The following is a 21,751-nucleotide window of genomic DNA, read 5'->3' on the forward strand; positions in this document are numbered from 1 at the left end:
GCCCTCTCCTACCCATGCAGTGCAGTGGTCAGGAACAGCACCCCTGGTGTGGTTAGGCATACACATGTGGGAGGCCTGAGTGCTTAATGTGAAGTCTCAGGGAGACACTGACGGAAACATCACCAGCTCAAAGGGATTCTCAACTGTCAAACCAATAGCTACTCACTCCAGCCACTGTCCTGTCTGAAAACCCTGCCACAGATCTACCCAGTCACTCCCAGACGTCACTGTCTCATTCTGGTCACAAAGCACCATCACTGGATGTTAGCATTTCACCAAGGAAGTATTACTACTCTTAGATATATCTTGAAAAGTCAAGGAGAAGCTTCTGGCAAGATGTGAGGTCCATTCTGCCTCCACTGGCTCTCGTTAAGAGCCAGAAAGTGATCCATCCTCTATTGCTCTACCCCCCCCCCACACACACACACACACACACACACACACACACACACACACACACACAGAGAGAGAGAGAGAGAGAGAGAGAGAGAGAGAGAGAGAGAGAGAGAGAGAGAGAGAGAGAGGCACATGCTTGGGCCTTCCTCTCTGGCCAGTGGTAATAATTTCCCCCAAGCCCTCTCTGTCTCAAATAGTCTTTTGAGACTCAAGGACACCTTGGCTGAAGTAAGCCAAACCCCACATGTAAAGTAGCCTGGTCAGGCAGGTAGAAGAAGTAGCTTCACAGGTCCCTCCCTAAAGCTCAGTACCCTGACCCCTCATTGTCTCCGCCACAAAGACCACCATGAGACCAGAGGATAAGACACATGGTTTATGCTCTCAGTTGGTCAGGGGAGTTTTAGCAGACACCCAGCACATAACTGTCCCATACAGAAGTGACCCAGTTAGAATCAGGAGACTTTGTCCAGACTCAGGAGGTAGTCTAGGGGGCTCCCTGGAGCAGATGATATTGAAGGGGTCCTCCAAGGAGTCCTCAGTGGTAGTGCATAAGGGAGAGACCAGTACTGAGGACCCTGAACCCAGTCAGGGTTTCAGAGTATCAGTTCAGTGCACAAATAGCTTGGTTGTTCCAAGTATGGAGAGAGCTAAACTGTCCTTCACTCCCCTGTTCCATCCATGTACAGAAACTCAAAAGACGCTGCTTGATGGAGCTGTTCTGAATCAGGGGAGGTGAGCAAGGAGCACAGGCTCTTACACCAGGAAGGCCACAACGAAGTAGGGTGACAGCAAGCCCAGATTCCATAGGTGGATGCAGAAAAGTCTGGACTCCGTGACAGGCAGGTCAGAGGCCCAACAGATATGGTTGGTCCAGCCTCCCTGCCTGGATGGCCAAGGCCTGAGCCAGTATCTCCTCTACTGTTCACCTCCCGCTCCTGGAGTTCCTCTGTTTGCTCATGGCGGTGAGCATCTGGCTGATGTAGGAAGTCAGAAGATCATCCATTTTGTATCCCTGAAACCAAGGGTAGGCAGTGAGCAGAGCCCAGAGTGGAACGGGCAAACCCCTCACACACAGACATGGCACCCAGGACATCCTGCAGTGAGCACGTTACAGAAGCAAAGCAAGGCTGTCCCCATCTACACATTTGAGTGGCTGGGCTCCTCTTGCCATCTTGAGCTCCAGACTTGTGGTCTCTCTAAGCCTGGATGCCTCGCTGCAGGAGTGACTACAAACCTACCAGGTGAGCTGAGCCTGGGAAGTCTGGGCTCATGGTCTCATTGCTAACAGTTCTTCTGTTACACTTGAGCTGGAGGCCCACCTCCACTGGCTCAACGGCCAGACAGGAAAACAGCAGCTGAATGATGATTCTCTTCCTCCACCCTAGCTGCCATTTTCCCCAGACCTAAATAAACTAGGCTTCTAAGACTCCATCAGGAGAGGCAGGGAGCCATGCCAGGCACTAGGAGACACTCTCACCAGTGATGTCTCACAGAGCAGTTTGCTCCCACGGACCAAGTTCCCAATGGTGATGTGGAAGTAGGTGTTGCCACTACTCCAGTTGGAGATCTTGGTGAAGGGGTGAGTAGTCAAGATGTCCTAGGAGAGCAAGTAGACACACAGGTACACAGCATGACCCCATGGCTTCAGTAACCCCAGCTCCAGTGCACAGATACCCCTCAAAGAAAGTCTGGGCCCTCACACGAGGAAAGGAACGCGAGGGAGAGGCCAGCTCTGTGTGGAGTTGCCAGGGAGCAGGTCCCTTCCCCTCCATGCCTTGCCTTGCCCAAGGAAGCCTTGGAGGCTGTCGTATACTTTGGACCAAATATAGAAACTTGAGTGCCTGAGAGCACTGACGACTGTGGGTCTCAATGAGATAGCCTGGGTGAGTTTAAGGAGAAAAATGGGCAGAGAAGAGCCTTGGAAGGCCACAATTATACTTGGATTGTGTAGAGTAGAAGTCCAAAAAAGTCTAAGAATGACAAAGAAAGGCAGAGAGCCCATGTGACCATGACCTCATGCAGCAAGAACACAATCATTAGTGATTTCTATCAATCATTCAGGAGCACAGCTTCTGGCCTCATAGTGGGACTGGCCTTTCGGTAAGCATAGGTATCCTGCATGTGCTCCACCATTTACCGTCCTGACCAGATAGTCAAGGGCCATTTTGGAAAGAGGTGTCGGTCTGTGGTATCCAGTGCCATTGAAATGCTGGGCGATAAAAGGACTTTCATGGAGCTTAGCAGCAAGAATTTGGTGGTCAGTTGAAGGTTGCGATTTTGAAAGGGCAAATGAGTCAATGTGGCAAGCACAGGCAGCCTTTCAAGATGGGGACCCAGGGGCTCTGAAGTGGGGACAGTAGATAACAGGGCTATGTCTGGGACCTTGGTTGGTCCTCACCTGCTCACTCCTGCTCTGCTCACCTTGGTTCTGGGATCGATGAGGCTGATCCCATACTTGTTGATGGCAATTAAGAGAATCTCTGGGAAGTTTGGTTCTGTCGTTTGCTAGCAAAGAAAGTCGAGGCATCATCAGACAGGAGTGCAGAGCAAGACGGGAGTTTGCAGGGAGGCACGAAGCCAGCTGAGCCCGGACAAAATCAACCTGGCTTGGCTGCTTACATGGAGCCAGCCCTGCCAGGCCTCCTGCTTCCCCCCTGCCCACAGCCTCATGGGTCCCAAGACTCGGTTCCGTCTTCTCCCTCTTGCTTCCCTGGGAGTTTTTACTACATCCTTTCTCTCAATCTGAAAGTTGCCCAATGGTCAGAACAGCCATGTGATACTCTTGCCCCAGTTCCAAACCTCCCAGTCTCACTGTCCCTTGAGGAGAAGACCCTGACCCTCACTGGCCTGACACCCTGTCTCTCACCACAATCAGCTGCATTAACCTTTTTCATTTCTTGCCCAGACCTGAGCTCTCAGGCCTGTAGGCTTTGTCTATATAGGGTACAAAGGACTTCCTGGAAAACCCAGCATCACCTGCTCCAGGAAGTCACCCTAGATAACCTCCTGGCTCTGCTACCTCACGGGACCCACTATTACAGTACAAACCACTCTCCATTACTCCAGTCTGTTTACATGGCTGTCTCTCTTTGGAGCCCAAGTTCTGGTCATCCTTAGTGGGCCAGGGTTAGGGATGCTCCCCTCCTCCTTGTACCAGCAGGTGTTCAAGGCAGTGGCTGTCACCTCCATTCCAGTTTCTGTGCTGCCTCGCTCCCGACCTTTTACCCCTACCTGCCCTCAGAAGATCCCTGAAGACATACCTTCACCTCAAAGAAGGCTGAGCCAAAGGTGGGCCACTTGAAGATGAGCTTGAGGAAGGCCAGCTTGGCCTCCTCCTTGGACTTCCCTGCATGCTTGTTGAAGTAGGCGACAATAGACTGTGGGGGAGGGGAATAAGGGAGGGCCAATCACAGCTCTGCTTCTGCCTGTCTACATCATCAGAGCCAGGCATGGAACAGACAGTGTTGCCAACTTATGCCATGGTCCCCACATATCCCAGCCAATTGGTTTCGGATCTACCCCAACCCATGCATACCAGAGGGTAGCAAGCAAATTCAGGTCACCATGACAACCAGGATGGGGTAAATTAATACCATAGGGCCACTAAATCCTTTGCACAGGGACTAGAGAATGAAGCCCACAGAGATGGAATAGAGGCTCCCTCATCACACGGGAGGGCCATCCCGCGTAGCTGCTGGCCGGCACTTGTGTCTCAACCCCTGGGATGTGCAGTGTACCGTTCTGAGAGGCCCCATTCCCGCTGCGCCTCCATGTTTACCCGTTTCCAGTCATCAGGTGAGACCTGCCGGATTAGGTCCTGGGGCACCAGCTCCCTCAGCAACTTGGGGATGCTAGGGAAGTAGGATTTGTCCTCCTCAAACTTGACCCTGTAGATGAGCGCGCCCAGCTGCAGCACCTCCTCCCGGGTGCACTTGTGGTAGCCTCGGAGATACTTGGGCAGTTCCTGTCAGAAACAGAGGCGGTGTCACCCCCCACCTGTGGGCCAGCACTTCCTCTGCCTCAGCTGACCCTGCTTCCTCACAGGAGAGGCATAGGACAGGAAAGGTGCTGCACAGTCCCAGCTCGTGGCAGTTTGAAGGCGGAGCCATGTTGGAATATCGCCCACCACCTTTCCTGTAGCCAGTGAGGTGAGCTGACCCTTTTCCAAGATGGAGAAATCCAGAACCAGTTCCACATCCCTCCTCTCCTGGGCCCGTCCTTCCTAGCCACTTCCTGTTTATCTTCTTAAGGGTGTCAGTCACAGTACCAGCCCTCTCCTCACTCCCTTGTATTTCCAGACTGAGAGTCAGGACATCTGCAGGGGAGTGACCACCCTAGCACTGTCCACGGGCTCCTGGAGCCTCAGGACCATGTTATTCACCACTAGAAGGACAGAGAAACTGAGGCAGGCCAGGACACACTGCTAATCAGAGACTTGAGTCAATGGCTCTCTTTCTACCCTTCCACTTACCCAGCATCCATTCACTTCGAAGCTTCCTTTCAACCCATTTATCTATCTATCCATCCACACCCAGCTACCCATCCAGAGGACCCAGGGCATGAAGCAGCCTGAGCTAGCAGTCGAGCCTGTATGGCTGGAAGATGGCAAGACAAGTTTGAGCCGGTACAACTGTCTGGAGACTACATGTTGGAAACAGGAAGGTGTTTGAAGCAGCAGCTACAAGCCCTTGTCTGTCAAAGCTCTCCCTAGCCTCACAGTGAATCCACAAGGCTGATGGCCCAGGAAGCAGAGGGGAGCAGAGGGCTCAGTGAGAGCACCTGGTAATAGTGGAATATGGAGTCAGCCATGGGGTCCTTGCCCGGCACAGTGGTGGTCCACAGCTTCTTCATGAAGAACACCTGGTAGGTCAGTGAGGGCACGACTCCTGTGGCACAGAGCAGCTAGTCACACAGAGTCTCAGCAAAGAACATCTCCTGACCCTGCCAGCTCGGTTCCCGCCCCCTTGGCTAACTATTAGGCTTCACAGTCTGGCCTTGAACCAACATGTTCCTGTCCCCGTTCCCCTAGCATCCCAGAGCCCAGTCTCTTACCATCCTTGATGGGCCGTGCCTTCTTTATCCAGTCTGTCAGGTGTCGAACAAAGTCAAAGAAGAAGTCATTCTCAGGGACGCTGATGACCTAGGGATGAAGCAAGCCATTGTAGCTTTGGGCCATTTGCTTTGATTCTGATTTTCCCACTGACATTCCTGTCACTATTGTCTCAGGAACATCGGCCTCCTGCCTGCAATGGCCTCATCCCACCCAGTCTCTGGCACACGGAAAACTGCACAGGTCTAATATAGCATAGCCAAGAACAAGGCCAGTCTGCCTCGGCTGACTTCTGACATCTCGTCCGGCTCCTCCCACAGGCTCTGACACAGACCCTCCAGATCCAGGACCTCGTAGACTTTGTCTTTGGGCCTTCATGCTTGACACAGTTGAGGTAGAGAGTACACGAAGCTCTTGGTGATCAGTAGAGGGAAACATCCAGTTTCTCAGGATGCTCTAGGAAGCCGTCCTTTTGTGGAGACATTATGGCTGCCTAGTGAGACCTTTAGGGACAGCACACCTGGATCCCTGCTGTGTGACTATGGATGAGTTACTTAACCTCTCTGATGAAGCAGTAATAAGCAGTCTGCCCTCTGAAGGTTACCTCAAGGGTGGATTTTCAGAGGGGACAAACTCTATGAGCCATGTGACTGCAGAGCACAGGGTACCTGAGCAGGCGGCTCTCTGAAGAGCTTTGCTGCCCTGTGCCGTGCTCCAGGGGACAGAGGACAGCTGTGCCATGTGAGGGGGGCAGACAGATGCTCCATGCAGGCGCCTCTCTCCTCTTAATCCACTACACGTTCCTGGGGCCCCAGCAAGTCTCCAAAAGATGTGCAGACCCACCTTATCTGCGATTTTGACAAAAAGGCTGAATCCCTCTGAAGACTTGAGGAGCAGCCGGCTGGCGATGTTCTGGCAGAAGTCCTTGGCCTTGGTGCTGGACTCTACCTCAAAAGCCTAGGGGTGGCACATGCTCAACTTCTGCAGGACCTCTCCCCAGCCCCCCACTGCCCATCTCTGCTGTCCCTCCTCCCCAACGGCAGGGACTGAGTTCCTCCCTTCCTAGACCCCTGACCTATTAGGTCATCCCAGGGGGTCCAGATCCGCATAGAGCATGGGAAGAAAGCAAGTCCCACCTGTCTCCTCCCAGATGTCACTGTCCTGACCCTCTAAGCTGGACTAGGCCTGGTACTGGCCCCTAGGCCCAAGTCCAGATAGTGAGAGCAGAGGCCGGGACTCACAGCAGTATGTGCGTGTTGGGGGAAGGGCGAAAAAGAAAACCAACCTAGAGGATGGCCTGGGAAAAGCAGCCCTCGACTGTGGCAATGTGGGGGTAGGGTAGAGTTTGATGAAGAGAGGACAGGAGAGATGGGACAGAATACAGATGGGAAGGGTCCTGGGAGATGTGAGTTTGTCACAGAATCCTACTGTGGCATCTGAGTCTCCAGGATCAGGCAAGTATTAACACTACTGTCAGGATACAAGGTAAGATGTCAACTCATGACAGAAAGCCTGACTGGGGAGCCGGGAGTGGGGGAGGGGAGGAAGCTAAGGTCCAAGATGGAGGGGACCTAACACCCCCTCCCCAGGAGTGTCTGTAATCTTTTGAACAAGTCTCATTCTACCCAAGGGCAAGATGTCGGGGTGGTAGGTGCTGTTACAGACACCCTGTGCAGGGTGAGGGAGCTTGACCCTGTCTGAGGGGGGCTCACCTCATCCGTGTCGTCAGGGAAGTAGACCTTGTGGAAAATCTGGGTAGTCTTGTGCTGGATGGCCTCCACCTCCACCAGGTGTGGAGGGTACTTCCGGGACCCGTTTCTGAAAACGCGGAGTGAGAGAGGAAAGGAAGCGTGTTACTAGGTCCGTACAGCTGTACAGCCCGGGCAGAGGGAACAGGAGACTGGCCCCACCCTGACTCCCACCTTCATGCCCAGCATTCCCAGCCAGTAAGTGGGATGGTGACTGGAGCAAGGGGAGGGAGCAAGAGCAAAGGGTGTGAGTGAGCTTTGCAGAGTCTGCAGTGGGGCCCAGGAGCCACCTTCTCAGTCCTCCAGAAGGCAAAAGCCACTCGAGGAGCAGCTAAGCTCCAACTGTAGCCAGCATGGGCAGCATGGGCTGCAGCTCCTGCCTCTGTCAAGCTGGGGAACTCAGGGGTGGGCTTCGCACTGTGAGCCAAGGGTCTGTCCTACAGCTGGGCGTGGCCAGGCTGCCCCGCCCCTCAGTGCTGGTGGGGGCGGGGTTGGGGGTGTGGCTCCAGTACCTCAGGGCTTTTTGGAGCCTTTGTAGGCAGTCAATGGCAAGAGGACAGTGTTTGCGGGACTGCAGGAAACGCTGAACATGAGGCAGGAGGATGTTGCTGGGTGGGAAGAGGCCTGTGCACAGCCACAGCAGCTCCCAACCCTTCTCTTCGCTGTACCTGTGGGAAAAGGACCAGAGTAACAGGAACCCGTGCACCCTGGAGCTACACCTTCTGTCCAAGGACCCGAACACAGATACTTCCATAGCAACCGGAACCAAACAGTGCTCCTCAATGTGGCCACGTGCCCATACCAGGTCATACAGTAGCCAGGCTACGGGGACACTCCCGTGCTAGAATGAAAGTCCAGTTACTCAGCACTCTGTCTGGGTCAATTGAGATTTCATCCCCAAAGCCACACATCCTGAGGGATGACAAGGAAGTAACTTACACACCCGCTGAGCTCCTGAACCCGTCTATATTGTTAGAGTAGACCCCCTACACCCGCCTGCACCCCTTGGTTCACAGGCTTGATGGAGCAGGGTGGATTGAATGGCACTACACAAGGCGGTGTTAACGTAGGTTTTGAAGAACAAAGCACATTCTGACACAGAGATGAAAGGTGATCCTGCCCAGGGGAAGACCGGGCACTAAGAAGAGGTCTGGTGTGTTTGCTTCCAGGGTGAATCTTGCAAAGATGGGAAGATATGTCTGTCATTCTGATACAGATGGATATGCTGGGTTCTAGTCCCAGAACTAGGTGGTCATTACCTCGGGGCAGACTGGACTTAGAACAAGGTCTCTGCTGCCTCCGAAGGGAGAGCAAGGCCAGCATCTCATCAGAAAGAACAAATCAAATCATGCCAGGCCAAACTGCAACCTGTCTCCATGCACCCCGGCACCGCTGCAGAGGATTCTATCACAGCCTCGGCCATCTAGAGACTGAGCCCGAGTGACACATGGAGTCTCACACAGACCGCTGGTCCCCAAAAGGAAGAGCATACACTACAAAGCTCATCCCCACACAAAATGTAGAGCCTGGATATGAGCTGAGCACAGGCGTCTCCTATGGTGAGACCATGACTGTCCTTTTAACCACCTTAAGAAGGGCTTTCCCTCTCTCCCAAGGTGAGCTTAATGGGAACTCTGCCACCATTCTCTTAAAGTTCGTTTCTGTAAATCTCCCCATGACTCGTTTCATCTAGCTAAGTTCTTCTGTCCACCTGCATCACCACCCGCTTCAGATACGGCCCTGCACAGCATTTCAGTGGTCTGTACAGGAGTGGGGGGAGGGGACTCTTGCCTTGCCTCTCTTAGCTACTTAACCTGGTGCCGGTGGTGGCTGCCTGAGTAGCCCAGAGACAGTTAATAGTCCATTGCTGGGCTCCAAGGCACAGACTTTTTTTTTAACCCCTTGGAGAAAAGCCTTACTTCCCACCTGCGGGTGATAGACCAAGACCATTTGTTCATGGAACACGAAAGGTAACTGAAAAAGGAAGGCCGCCTTGCATACTCCATAAGGGTGAGAGTCCGCTTCGCTTTCCCCTCTGGGGACCTCCTCCCCCTCTATGTACTGCACACATGTATGGATGGCAGTAGCAGCTGGACCAAGGAAATGTCACACACCACCTTCTTCCCACAGTCCAGCATCTGCTGCTCTCCAGAGCGGGATAGGACAAAGTGTGTGACTGGTCGTGCTTGCATTTGTGGGTTCCCCTGCTGTCCAATATTCCTGATCTGAAAGCTTGCAGAGAGCTGGAGTTTCACTCCTGAACAAGTCCCCCTCTTGCTCAGGACTGATTCATGGCCAGGATCAGTTTGTGACTTTCCCTGGGGGCTGCTCCAGCCTATGGGTTTGGCTTTGGAGCAAGACTGAGTTCTATCTCCAGGGGTTGGAAGGATGCCCTGGTTCTGTCACAGGATCCTGCACTGTGGGATAAATACCACTGTGCCTTACTAGACTCTGACCCTAGGTTCACCTTCCTTGGATCCAGCCCTATCCCTGATCCTTCCTTGGAACACATCCAAACCCTTCCTCCTGGTGACCCTGCCCTTCCATTTCCTTTCTCTTCCCTCCCTGAGGAGTTTGCTCCAAATTCCTTTTACCCACAAGTGGTCACTTGGTCACTTGGGAATTGCATGTGAGGGACTCAGCTCCTCTCCCTCCGAGAACATCCTTTTTCCTTTACAAGGTGGCTAACATGACCTCTGCGTCATCTTGGTAACTGTCACTTCCCTGCATCAGATCTGTCCCAAACGCCATATAAACTGGAGCCATTTACTTAAAACCCATCTACCTCCATTAAGGCAGTGAGCACAATGGTCTGTCTGGAGAGTCTCCAACACTGGGAACACTGGGCCTACAGGATAGCCCTCCTCACTGGGCCAGCCTGAAGCAGAAGAATGTTAAACTCAAGCTCACCATAGGGGAGAGCTCTACCTGGCCCAGCTTCCCCTTCCCCTCTGTGTGAGATGGTGTGGAACCTTATCCTGACAGCCCCGTGTCCTGTAATGTTGTTAAAGATCCTCCCCATAATCTCAGCTACAGACTCATAACCAACAAGCGCCCACCGAGTCTGGGACGTCTCCACTCCTGGGCACTCACTAACAGCCACACGAGTTACAGTAGCCGTAAGGACACTTAGTGACTTAGTAAAGGAAAATCCCAATATCCTTAAAAGCCTAATGTGCAGAAAGGTTTACAGATTCTCACTGATAAACAAGTTCTTGCACTCACTTTGCAACACTCCCACCTTGGTACTCAAAATATCAAGTGGATCCTAGAGAGTGGCCCTAGTCTTCTAAGAATGGGCTATAAATGAGGCCATGGTCCTGATCCACCCCACAGCTCCCAATCCTTACATGCTCTGGGGACAGAGCCTCCAGCCCCTCCTGGGGAGCAGAGTCAGGCCTTAAGGATATATTCATTTGCGTTCCCATCCGCCAGACCCTCCTTCCGATTGCTCTCAAATGGCAGGACCCCTTCACTGAAGTTGTTCAATAGCTTACCTGGACTGCCTTGCCGCCAAGGCTCTGGGATAGTCCCAACTTTTTGGACAAGCTTTAGCCAATAGACCTGCCATCCTTTAAACTCGCCCCTTGGGAGCAGCTACCTGGACTACCCTGTTAAACTGTAGCCCACACAAACCCACTGCAGATCAAAACGCTGTCCTGACTTCAAAAGCAAGCCTCCTGGGACTTCTTCAAAGACCAAATCTCCCTACAAAAGAGCCCCCTCCTGCCTTACCTGCATCAAGGCACAGTAAGCCTCACTGTGAAGCCTTGAGGAGACCAGAGGAGGGGCTGATTGATTGGACCCAAGATGACATGAGCCCTGGACCTCCAAGAGCAGGCACTTACCTCTGCCCCAGGATTAGCTCTCCCTGATCTTAGTAAACCCTTTTAACCATAGGGTATGCATGTAGGCAAAAGGGACTCTCACCAGGGGTTTTAACTCAAGCACTGGGACCTTCCCAGCTTACTCAGTTGTTTATCTTCCAAGTCATTAGACCTGCTGGCATGAGGCTAGCTCCTTTGCCGTAAGACACATCAGTTGTGACTCTCTTGGTCTCTGTATCAACCCTGGGACAGCGTGTGATGGCTTTTCACTGGGGCACAATCCCCTCTTGGAATTCTCCTCCCCTCTTCTTGCAGTATATACCAGTAACTCCTATCTTATGCTCTTGGTATAAGATGTCTCCCCTACCTGTGTCACAGACCCTCCACACCATCTCACATGGAGGGACAGTGAAGTGAAGGAGGGATATCCTGCAGGCCCAATGCTCTCAGCATGGGAGCCTTTCCTGACAGATCACTGGGCCGACAGCCACCTCAGTCCGAGTCAGTACGGGTGTTAGGAGTGGGTGCAGGAGGAGCCGGGCCATGGACTTGGAGGACTGCTCTAAGGGTTACCCCTTCTGGGGCTCTTTACAGGTTGACCCTGGGCCAGTTGCCTCAAGAGGTCCTCACAGTGTCTGCTCACCTGATGTGATTATCAGTCAGCTGCTTCAGGATCTGCACGTAGGCCTCATCTTTGAGGGGCTCGGCCTTCACTGCCCACTCGAAGATCTGGTCAGTGAGCTCATTGACAGAGCGTGTCCTCTTGGATGGGTAGTCACCCATGTACTTGAGCACAGGTGAGAGGCAGTCAAGGAAGGTCTGTGGCTGAAGGAGATACACTAGCCTAGGAAGTAGGGGGCTGGACTCTCGTGGCCCTGTAGATGAGGCCAGCTCAGCACTTCCCTTCCCTTCCCCATCATGGCCACCCTTCCTCAAGCCCTGACAGTCAGAAACAATGTCCAATCCCCAATCTGACTTTACCTCCTCCTGCCCAGCAGTTCCCCCTGTTCCTGGGACACAGACTACTCTCTCTCTAATAATCGTGTGTGTGTGTGTGTGTGTGTGTGTGTGTGTGTGTGTGTGTGTGTGTGTGTGTGTGTGTGTGTGACTGATCCCAGTGATCCCAGAGCCTTGGCCTGATAGGCAAACACCTATTCCAGTTATATCTCCAGCAGTCGTGGTTTTTTAACAGACTCTGGGAGCCTTTCTTTGGTATACATCTGCCCTTCAGTTACTCTAAGTTATTTTGAACCCTTGAAATAGCCCTGCTTATTTGCCTCAGGACCTTGGTGTATGCCACCCCACTCCCCAGGGCAGCTCTCCCTAAAGACTGGTTCAGGCCCCTTCCTGGTCTGGCACCATCACCACTGATTCTGGCCAGCATGGCATCCTTATGAGGCCAGGGGCTGGCTCTAGTCACAGCTTTGTCTCTGTGCCTGGCCCAGTGCAGGATAAGATACTTATATTTCAACAGAATGACAAGATCAAAGGAGGCAGAGGACAAGGCTGTCCCTTGCAAACTGTGAGGTTCCACCTGCCCAGTCAGGGTCTTCTATCTGTCGCCAGAACCCAGTCCGCCATGCTCGGCCCCGAGTCCCTCCCTGATGCCCTCCCAGCCCCCGTGGCAGTGGATATCTATGAAGGACATGCAGGCTTCCTGGGACAGTTCCTCGCTGCCCACGATCTTCTTGAGCAGGGCCTGCTTGAGGGGCTCTCGTGTGTGACTCCATAGCCGGTCCTTACCTCGGGCCTTGGACACCATGACACGGCTCAGCGTGTGCTTGGGTGGGGACCTGTCAGGCACAGAGATGGTCAGTACCTGCCCCATCACAGGACGTGAGCCCCTCCCCGTCCTGCTCTTCCTGCCGTGCTTTGCAATGCACACACATGCCACTTTCTCCAGGAACCTCCGCCCTGCTCCCAGGCACCCTCAGGCAGAGCTGAGCACCCCAAACCACAGCATCCGTCTTCCTGCCCAGCCCTTTCCCCAGGGTGGAGGATCTGCTGGGGGGGACACATGTGCCACCCAGAGGAAGAAAGGATAGATGAGACCACACAGGAGGCTCATCCCGGACAACAGAAACTGCTTTGCTTCCCCTGAGCTGGCCCCGCTCACAGGTGGGGGCATCGCTAAATGCACCATCCTGGTCCCCAACCCGACATCACCTGAAGTAGTCATAGGAGAACTCCTCCAGCGTGTAGGGCTTGGTGCGCACCTCTGGCTCTGCTGTGCGCAGCTGCAGGAGCCGGACAACATCCTGCCTCTGGTCTGGGGTCATAGTGACCAGGGCCTGGGAGGCAAGAGATAGGGAGGTAGGGTCAGCTCTTCAGCTGGGACCCCTGGGATCTGGTGGAGCTGGAGCCTTCCAGATTGGGGCAAGGAGACTTGGTCTCCATGGTGGTGGACCCCAAGCTCTTCCTTTCCATGTCCACAGTTCCTGTGCCTCAAGCATGCTGTGCTGAGAGAGGCCCAGTCACGTGAGCCTCGCACAGGAGCTGCCTGGAGAGCTGTACTGAATCCTTGGTCTGTGATCCATGAAAAAAGAGATGTTCATCTAGCTGTGGCCCCATTTCCCTTCAGACATTATTACAATGATCCTCCTTCCCTACCCCTATTCCCCTCCCCAACTGATGTAAGTTTAGAAGATACCCGTACATTAAGTCTGTGGTCCCCCCAAACCCCATCTACCATCTACATGGAAGATACAAATCATTAGTCTGTTACAACCCTTCACTCTAATCATCACATGTGAGAAGAGAAGCAAGGGAGGGTCCAAGGGAGACTCCCGGTGCTGGCCGCATACCACAATCTCCCTTGGTGGCAAGGTGACAGTGGGCATGACATAGACACAGTCGGTGGGGAAGTCTCCACGCTGCTTGGTTCTCTCGTTGATGCCATTGGCCCAGCCTGAGTTCATGACCTGCTCGCCGGTATCATGGTCGAGAATGATGAGGTCTCCCTTGGCAAAGCTGAGGAAGCCCGACTCCTCACCAGCTTTGAAGCAGGGGCGAGCAGGTGCGCATGGGGACAGAAAGCAAGGGTGGGTTAGAGCAACTTCCTTTGGGCGGATGACCTATGAGTGGCTCCTCACTGAGGTCTATGCTGTCCTTCACTCTGCATATTCTTTATGCAAACCCCACACCCAGATTTAGCCATCGAAGCAGGCCCCCCGCCCCGACCTTCCTTCTCCTTGCTACTTTTAGTCAAGCCAATGCAATTACAGTTTGGACACACCAGCTACTCTGTGTGGCTCTCCTCTGCCCTCTGCCTCAGACTCCTGCTCATTTATACTTCCTCCCTTTACCAGGCTGCGAGGAGAATCTGACCTCATTCCATAGCCAAATTCTGACCAAATTCCCACAGCCTCTGGGTTCCCATGGCCACTGTGTATCACCATTTCCCACGTGCCTCCCCTCCGAGTCTGGCCTCCATAGTGCTCTGGGCGGGGTGCCTTTGTGTTATTAAGTATGGAGGACCCCATATAACTCGGAACTGGTGATAGGAGGTAAGGTTGTCCTAGAAGGTAAGAGACAAAGTGTTCCGTGAACTGCAGGTAAAGGCAGTTCTGCCCGGCATCCAGTGTCTAGCAAATATAGTAAGGCACCAGCCACCTGCCGTGAGGGCCAGGACAGTTGTACAGTCTGTCTACCACTCCGGGGCACCCACATCAGCGGTCACTCACCAGGGTTGGGATTGTCCTGCAGTGCCACCACATACTTAGACCTCTTCCGGAGCCCCTCCAGAAAGGTGACCACCAGGTCACGGATGTCCTCAGCATTGCTAGATGTGAAGGTGTACTCATCCCCTTTGATGGTGGCCAGTGTAAAGCTGGGGGCCATCAGTTTTGCTCCCCTACAGGACCAACACGGAGAACAGGGTCCAGCCGGGGTCAGCCCTGCCCGGCCCGAGTGACAAGAAGCACAGCCCAAGTCAGAGCAGCCCAATGAGAGCAAGATGCGGCACTCCCTGAAGGGGACCAAGGCCAATTGTCAGAGTGTCCCAGACACCCACACAGTGCCTGGTCGGGATAAGGCCTGGCCACTGGGGTGATAAACTCAGTCACATCACCCTCTAAGGCAGCTGTAACCATGGTTACAGCCAGCTCTGGTCCAGAAGCGGCCCGCCCTGGCTGCATATTGTCCATCTATGTCCTTATTCATCAGGTTCAGCTGATACCTCTTCCACCAGGAAGCCTTCCCTACCTCACCATCTCTGAGACACTCCCACAAGCCCCAGACAGATGCTCTGTGCTGCACTGCCCTATGGCGTGTGACTATTCCCGAACCCTACCATCCTCTGGGTGCTTTTCAGCTGACAAAGAGCTCCCCACCGATAACATTGATTAACCCCGAGTTATATGGGGTCCCCAAGAGCTGAGCCCTCTCCTCCCATCACTGTCTGCGCCCTGGTGGCCATCCCCACCTACTGCTGGACACAGCCATGATCTCCGGAAAGGACAGCTCCAGAAGCACCTGCTCCTGCTCGTCCACGAAGTAGACGCCCGTCCAGTTCACAGCCACGATGACGTCACTCTTAGGGAGGGGAGGGCCTGGGACAGTGACAGAGGCTCTGAGAGGGGGGCCTCCCTGATCTTGGAGCTAGCTCCTCCCTAGTCCTCATAACTACGAGGAGGTGGCTTCTGCAGGAGGGTGCTTATTTCTGGTTTATAAATAGGGACGGTGAGCCTCAGCACGGCTCCCTTACAGAGTGAAACCCAAAAAATGGTGAGAAGAGAATGCCGACTTGAGAAACAGCCTCGGTCCCCTTCCTGCCTCTGCTCCCTGCCCTGCACCAAGGTGAGATGTAGAGAGAGGTCAGACATCTGAACCCCAGGGCTGTCTGTGGCACTGAGACCTGGCAATTCTGAGAAGCCCAGAATGAGCTCAGGGCTGACACAGAGCAGATACCCAGCAATGTCCACAAGGCCATTGGAGCTGATGGATTGTGTGGGCCGGGACCAGCCAGTCACTTCCCCTTAGCTACAGCCATTCACCCTCGGCCTCTTGGGAATAGCCCAACAGAACAGCCCATCTATAACCTGGCTACCCTCTTCTGTCCCTAGCGAGAGCTTTAATGATCAGCTGTTCAAACCAGCGGACCATTGTTACTGACTGCATGTGTCTCCCATAACCCCTTAGCAGCAGAACCTGAGAAGACCAGGTACCTGCAGAAAGATGATTGCCCTCCCTCCATAAGGCTGGGGCTAAGATACCTGAGAATTTGTAGGCTTCATAAAACCTGGAAAAGAGCAAGGGCCACTTGAAACGGGCATAATTGACCACATCCTGTTTGACCTTCTGGGCGTCAGTTCTCCTCTGGGCATAAATTCCCTGCAGAGAACAGAGTGGGATAAAGATCAAAGGCCAGGGGTAGGCTCTATAAATGCTATCCTTTCTACTGGGTGAGGGCCCAGGGGCTTCTGCTCCCATCAGCCCACAGACACCCCGGCTGTGCTGCTTTCTCTAATCCAGCCTGCACCGTAGCTCTTGCAAGTCTCTTTCTGTGCGGGTCCTAGGCAGAAAAGGAAAACACATGGATGCACATGTGTGTGGGGAGGCATGGGAGCAGAGAGAGGTTGTGGCATCACAGCAGAAGAAGCTGGGTCCCGAGAGTGTGTTTCTACAAAGCTGGATAGGCAGGTATATGCGTGAGCCGTGCCCTCGAGTCAGAGGATGGGCCTGGAGGTCAGGCCTGGCAAGAGCTGCTGCAACACTCCTGCCAGGGAGAAGTGTGTGTTTCCTGGTGAGAACTCCATGGTCCTGGGGTAGGATGGAGGGGGTCAGAATGAGTATGTGGCCATGACAGTACCAGCCCCAGATAAAAGTGTTCATGCCAACCAACCACATATAGGGCATTGCCACTCAAAGAGGGCCAACATGTCCACAGGCCAGGGACAGTAAGCATTAGCTGAGAGTTTGATGTGACCAATTTAATCTCCATGTGTTCAGTATATGATATACGTATGTATGTGTGTGGAGAGAAAGCCACAAAGCAGAAGGTGGAGAGCCACCCCCGAGTCCAAACACAGCAGTGAGGGGGGCCCCCAACTGGAAACTTCTCTGCATGTTTAAAATGGCTTCAGGGTTTGTCATTGTTATTGTTGTTTTAATTTCCCTCTAAATCCTTGCGTTCAAGTCTTCACATCCCAGGGTGCACATTTGCAGATAAGGTCTATAAGAAGTGATTGGGCCCTATCCCAGCAGGCCGTGTCCTCATGAGAGGGACAGGTGCATGTGACAACAGAGTAAGGTAATAAGGAGCAGACAAGACAGGAACCTCGGGAGAAGCCAGACCAGAAGACCCCGATCTCAGCCCCACACCCTAGAACTAACATGGAAATGCCTGCAATTCCCAGGTCCAGGGTGGCTTCTTCCCACCCTCCTGAAAAGGACCAAAATTCACTTCCGTCCAGTGCAGGGAAACCCAGGGCTCTGACATACACAGGGAAAGACAGAACGGAGCTGTGGATCCCAGAAGAGCATGCCTGTCCCACTATGCCCCCAAGGCCTGACTCCAAAATACAATGAATACCACCACACCACCCAAAGCAGCCACGCACACATGCCTCGCTGGAAATAAACGCAGGGGCAGCTGGGGAGGCCAAGAACTGGGAGGTGAGGCTGTTGGTAGGCAAAGCGGATAGGTTTCAGAAACTTGCCAGATGTCAATGGGAAGCAAAAAGACATGGCCAACAAGAGGTTTTCTTGGATGGAGGGATGCAGGAAGGAAATACTCTAGAGGAGAGAGGGGCTATGCCTAGAGGAAACCCTTGAAGATGGCGTCCAGATCCAGGTGGGTCTGCAGGGAGCTAACCAGAGAAGGTGAAAGGTGTGTGGAAGGTAACACAGGACCCTGTGAGCGGAAGAGGCCTATCTGTACAGCATGAGACACTATCCATGGGGACCTCTGTACCTGGGGCTAGGCCTGGTCTGCTCTGATACCGCAGGGCCTTGGAGGAAAGAGGCACTCAGCCCCCTCATGAGTACCTACACCCAGTGGCCGCTTTCACAGGTCCCTTGGCTCCTATATTAGATCAAGGCTGGGACTTCAAAAGGAGCCTGTACCTAGAGTTCTCAAGTAGGAAGGTACTGGAATTCTTAGGAAACAGGGGGGAGAGGGGCATTTCCCCGATAACTCCCATTATCAGTCCTGAGTGGTCACTCAGAAAGCACAGCATAGAAATCAACAGGAGAGTTCACCCTCAACATCCATGACCCCTCGATCCCTCAGCAGGCCTCAGGACCAGCTTTGAGCCTTCTGTGTCTCAGGTGCCCAGCCCAGAGAAAGTGATAGAGACATATGAATGATGTCTGTGGTGTAGGATTGGAATGGGGCGGGATGTCCTGGTGCCCTGCAACTGTTGGCAGGTGCCAGCTGTGACACCTTGGCTGCTCGCTGCTGCCCTTCCTCTGAGCCCCTCCCTCTTCCTACCTTCTTGTGGGCAGCAATAGCCAGCTGCGCCCACTTCTCAAGATTCTTCAGTGGTGTGATCTCACGGTCAGGAATGTAAGTGGGCACGAGGCTCAGCAGACGCTCCAGAATCATCTCAGAACCATAGTCCACAAAGTACTGCTGGGAGGCCAACTCGGCCAGGTCATCCTCCTGAGGATGACACACGCCATTGTCACCATCCCTGGGGATGCCCTTCCAGCCCCGGCCCCGTTCCCAGCCGTGCCTCCTGTAGGTAGTTGGTAGAAATGGTTCCCAATTTTGGTAGCCAGTGTGGTGGCTCTAATAGAGTCAGACTTAGCTTATCAACATATACAGCATCACCACCAGCACTGCTGTATCACCAATGTCACCTTTGCCACCATCACCACCACCAACCGCTGTCAGCATCAGCAGTCCATCTTTATCCTGCCGTCGCTGACAGGAAGCGCCACCGCTACTTCAGAAACAAGACCCTCAATTCTGTCCCCCGAAAAGGAGGTAAACTGGGAAACACCTGCAAATCCTGATCTAAATGATTGGATCTTCTCCTTCAGAGCACTTCCTAGACTAAGAACCATACAAGTATGCCCATCAGCCCCTACAGGAATCACGCATGCGCACTGCAGAGTGCATGGACCCCTTCCCGTGGGTAAGCAGGACAGCTTTCTAAGCATCCACTCACACAGCTCGTGTGAGGTTAAGTAGCACCGAATCTACAAGAAACCCGGGAAACGTCCAACTGCTCCCCAGCCAGTGTCGTCACCATCTGACAATCGCCCTTAGCCTGTGGACAGGAAACAGGCGGCCATGGCCCCTTGTGGCTCGTGCACCCCACTTACCTTCTCACACCTGTACTCCCCAAACTTGACTCCTCGCACCACCTGCTGGTAGATGAGGTTGGTGGCCACGTTGTCCTCCGAGGGGTTGTGCCAGGGTGTGAAGACCTCCTTTCTGAAGAAGAGCCTCCAGGGGGCGTTGCGCTCCTGTGCACCCTGCTCCTTGGCGTACTGCTCGCACTGGGAGATTGCGTCCATGACGTGGTCACTGCCACTGCCCAGGGAGGATACCTGTGAGCAGAGGAGAGACGGCATAGTGGGAAGAAAGACAGGGCAGGGTCCGAGAAGGACTTCAAAGATGGCCGGAGGCCCAGAGGAGGCAGGAAGCTGATCTCCGGGACAGGCTCTGAGCTTGGAGTGTGCAGAGACCGACTTTCAAGGCTCAGTAGTGAGTGTGTGTATGTGAGAGTCCTTTTTCCCTCAGAGCAAGAGATGTTGTTAAGCAAATTGTCCCTGGAGGCCAATTGATGAGGGAAGATCCAGGCAAACTATGACCAAGTGCAAGGTCCTGTCCCTGGGTCTTCCCAGTGCCAGAGGAAACTCCAGGCCCAGCTTAGCAGAAAAGACCATGTGTCCACGCCAGGAGGACTCACACAGCTGGAGAAGATGTGGAAAGAACGGACTGATGCCTGGGCCGACTGCTACACATCACAGCAGCGGATGTGACCCCGGAGAGCGGAGGTGCCTGCCCTCTTTTCTAAGCAGGAAGAGAAGGGCTTCCCTCTGGGTACCCGTGGTTGGAGAGAGCTCTGGACCTCTGACTGACTGTGGAGTACCCGTTGTGGGAGAGCTTGACACCGTTTCTTTCGAGCCCATTCCCCATAGCTCACATGCATGCAAACACTTCAGCCAGCAGGTGGCAGCACTAGGCTGGGCTATGCTTGGGCCACCATACCTTATCGAACAGAGCAATATAGAGGGAGAAGCCAAAGCGGTCCTTGAGTGAGATCTTGTCAGCCAGAGCATTGCATAGTTCCTTGGCTGTGGTTGCTGAATCTGCTAGCAGGGTCTTAGTGGTCCCGTCCATGAAGGTCACGGGCAACATGATGGGTTTCTTGGACTTGGTGGCCTGAAAGTGACCAAGAGTGTCTGTGGTCTCTTCACTCTCTCAATGCCCAGGCTGCCTATGGGGTAGAAGCTGACCCCCATACTACCAGCATCCCACTGGGACACCCCTTGGGTGTGTCATAGGTATCCACCCTGAGGGGACATTTAGATGTCTTGTGCCAGGGATCCAAGCCTAGGAGGAAACCACTGCAGAAACATGGCCTTGACTAAATCCCATGGACATAAGACAGGCAGAAAGAGCCAATGACACTTTGGGACTTTCGTATTCTCGGGTGCCTGAGATTCCAGAACCCAAGGAGCCCCACAATCCCACATGAAGGGGTGCTTCTGAGGCATTAGAGACCACGTTCTCACACGCATGTGTGTGAGCCTTGCTGACCTGCAGCTCCAGCCAACTGGGTGGCTGTGTCCGAGTTCCGTTGACAAAGGTCCTTCTCAGGCGCTCCTCACAGTAGGGGGCATAGCCGGGTGGGCCTCCATGGATGAAGTTCCGTAGGTACTGCAGACAGGGGACTCGTGAGGCAGTCTCCACCCTAGCTGCTGCTGCAGCCTGCAGTCCCTCCAGGCACGCCCAGGACCCGCTGCTTCAGCAGGGCCACCTACACCCCCCTTCTCTAGGCCTACTCCTGCGATCCCTGGAATCAAGTGTACGTCCTGCATCTTGGCAGCAAGGCCAGGCAGTCAACCTCCTTAACTTCACCTCCTGCCTCATCCTCACATTCTATCTCTGCCCTCCCTGGTGCAGCTGCTGGATGATACCCTTCAGGGCCCCATTTGGTCTCCCCCCATGGCACCCAGAGCCTGGCATAGAGTGATACCAAAGTGCCTGTCCCAAGATACATGTCCTATCCTTATCACACTTGACCTCTATAGAACGGGACTGACAGAGCCAAGTGCTTGTCCCCTGGGCAAAGGGGACCTGGGAGGAAGGAGCTGGGCACGTGTGAGACCTTCAAGGATCTGGGAGGGGCTGTGTCCATACAATGGAATATGGATTCCAGAACTGGAGAAGTCCCAGAATCCTACATGAGGAATATTTGTGGAGCCTCAGGAAGCACACGCCACATACATGCTGTGTCCCAGCACAGAGGGGCCCTGCACCCTTCCCACCCCAGACCACCTTCCTACCTTAACAAACTTCTCAGAAGGGGCGAAGCATCCCACACACAGAGACACGAGGATCCAGCCCCTGGCATAGCTGCTCTTGGATGGGTTGTGCGTGAGTTGCTTGCTGATCTGGCAGTAAATCTCATCCCTAAGTGGAGACAATACCTCAGAGTGACACCCAGTCACCCCTCTACACCACCGCTCTTCTGACCAGCCAGACCAAGGCTTCCCAGGAGACAGAGACAGGCTAGATAAAGAGGCTGAAAGAGGGTCTACATTTGGGGGCC

The 21,751-nt window shown here is 53.8% G+C and overlaps 1 protein-coding gene across 4 annotated transcripts in view; it reads right to left on the bottom strand.

Annotated features, from left to right (window-relative positions):
- Window positions 1-754: 754 nt before the first annotated feature.
- The window catches only part of Myo7a (myosin VIIA), a 69,130-nt gene continuing 48,133 nt past the window's right edge, over window positions 755-21,751 (bottom strand). For 2 of the 4 annotated variants that reach the window (XM_032895664.1, XM_032895665.1), the window contains 22 exons: window positions 21,486-21,612; window positions 20,737-20,856; window positions 20,185-20,358; window positions 19,293-19,520; window positions 18,454-18,624; window positions 16,235-16,352; window positions 15,445-15,571; window positions 14,705-14,874; window positions 13,826-14,016; window positions 13,188-13,312; window positions 12,657-12,814; window positions 11,665-11,818; window positions 7,707-7,862; window positions 7,159-7,264; window positions 6,290-6,403; window positions 5,449-5,536; window positions 5,176-5,282; window positions 4,175-4,360; window positions 3,657-3,773; window positions 2,818-2,901; window positions 1,874-1,993; window positions 755-1,408 (listed from right to left, as the gene is read on the bottom strand). In XM_032895664.1, the coding sequence (XP_032751555.1) occupies window positions 1,319-1,408; window positions 1,874-1,993; window positions 2,818-2,901; window positions 3,657-3,773; window positions 4,175-4,360; window positions 5,176-5,282; window positions 5,449-5,536; window positions 6,290-6,403; window positions 7,159-7,264; window positions 7,707-7,862; window positions 11,665-11,818; window positions 12,657-12,814; window positions 13,188-13,312; window positions 13,826-14,016; window positions 14,705-14,874; window positions 15,445-15,571; window positions 16,235-16,352; window positions 18,454-18,624; window positions 19,293-19,520; window positions 20,185-20,358; window positions 20,737-20,856; window positions 21,486-21,612 (3,031 nt within the window). In that variant the 3' untranslated portion in view covers window positions 755-1,318. Of the gene's footprint in view, window positions 1,409-1,873; window positions 1,994-2,817; window positions 2,902-3,656; window positions 3,774-4,174; window positions 4,361-5,175; window positions 5,283-5,448; window positions 5,537-6,289; window positions 6,404-7,158; window positions 7,265-7,706; window positions 7,863-11,664; window positions 11,819-12,656; window positions 12,815-13,187; window positions 13,313-13,825; window positions 14,017-14,704; window positions 14,989-15,444; window positions 15,572-16,234; window positions 16,353-18,453; window positions 18,625-19,292; window positions 19,521-20,184; window positions 20,359-20,736; window positions 20,857-21,485; window positions 21,613-21,751 lie in introns of all 4 variants that reach the window. The other 2 variants (XM_032895667.1, XM_032895666.1) reach the window with 2 other exon arrangements.

Source organism: Rattus rattus, chromosome 2 (genome assembly GCF_011064425.1).
Source record: "Rattus rattus isolate New Zealand chromosome 2, Rrattus_CSIRO_v1, whole genome shotgun sequence".
Lineage (NCBI taxonomy): Eukaryota > Metazoa > Chordata > Mammalia > Rodentia > Muridae > Rattus > Rattus rattus.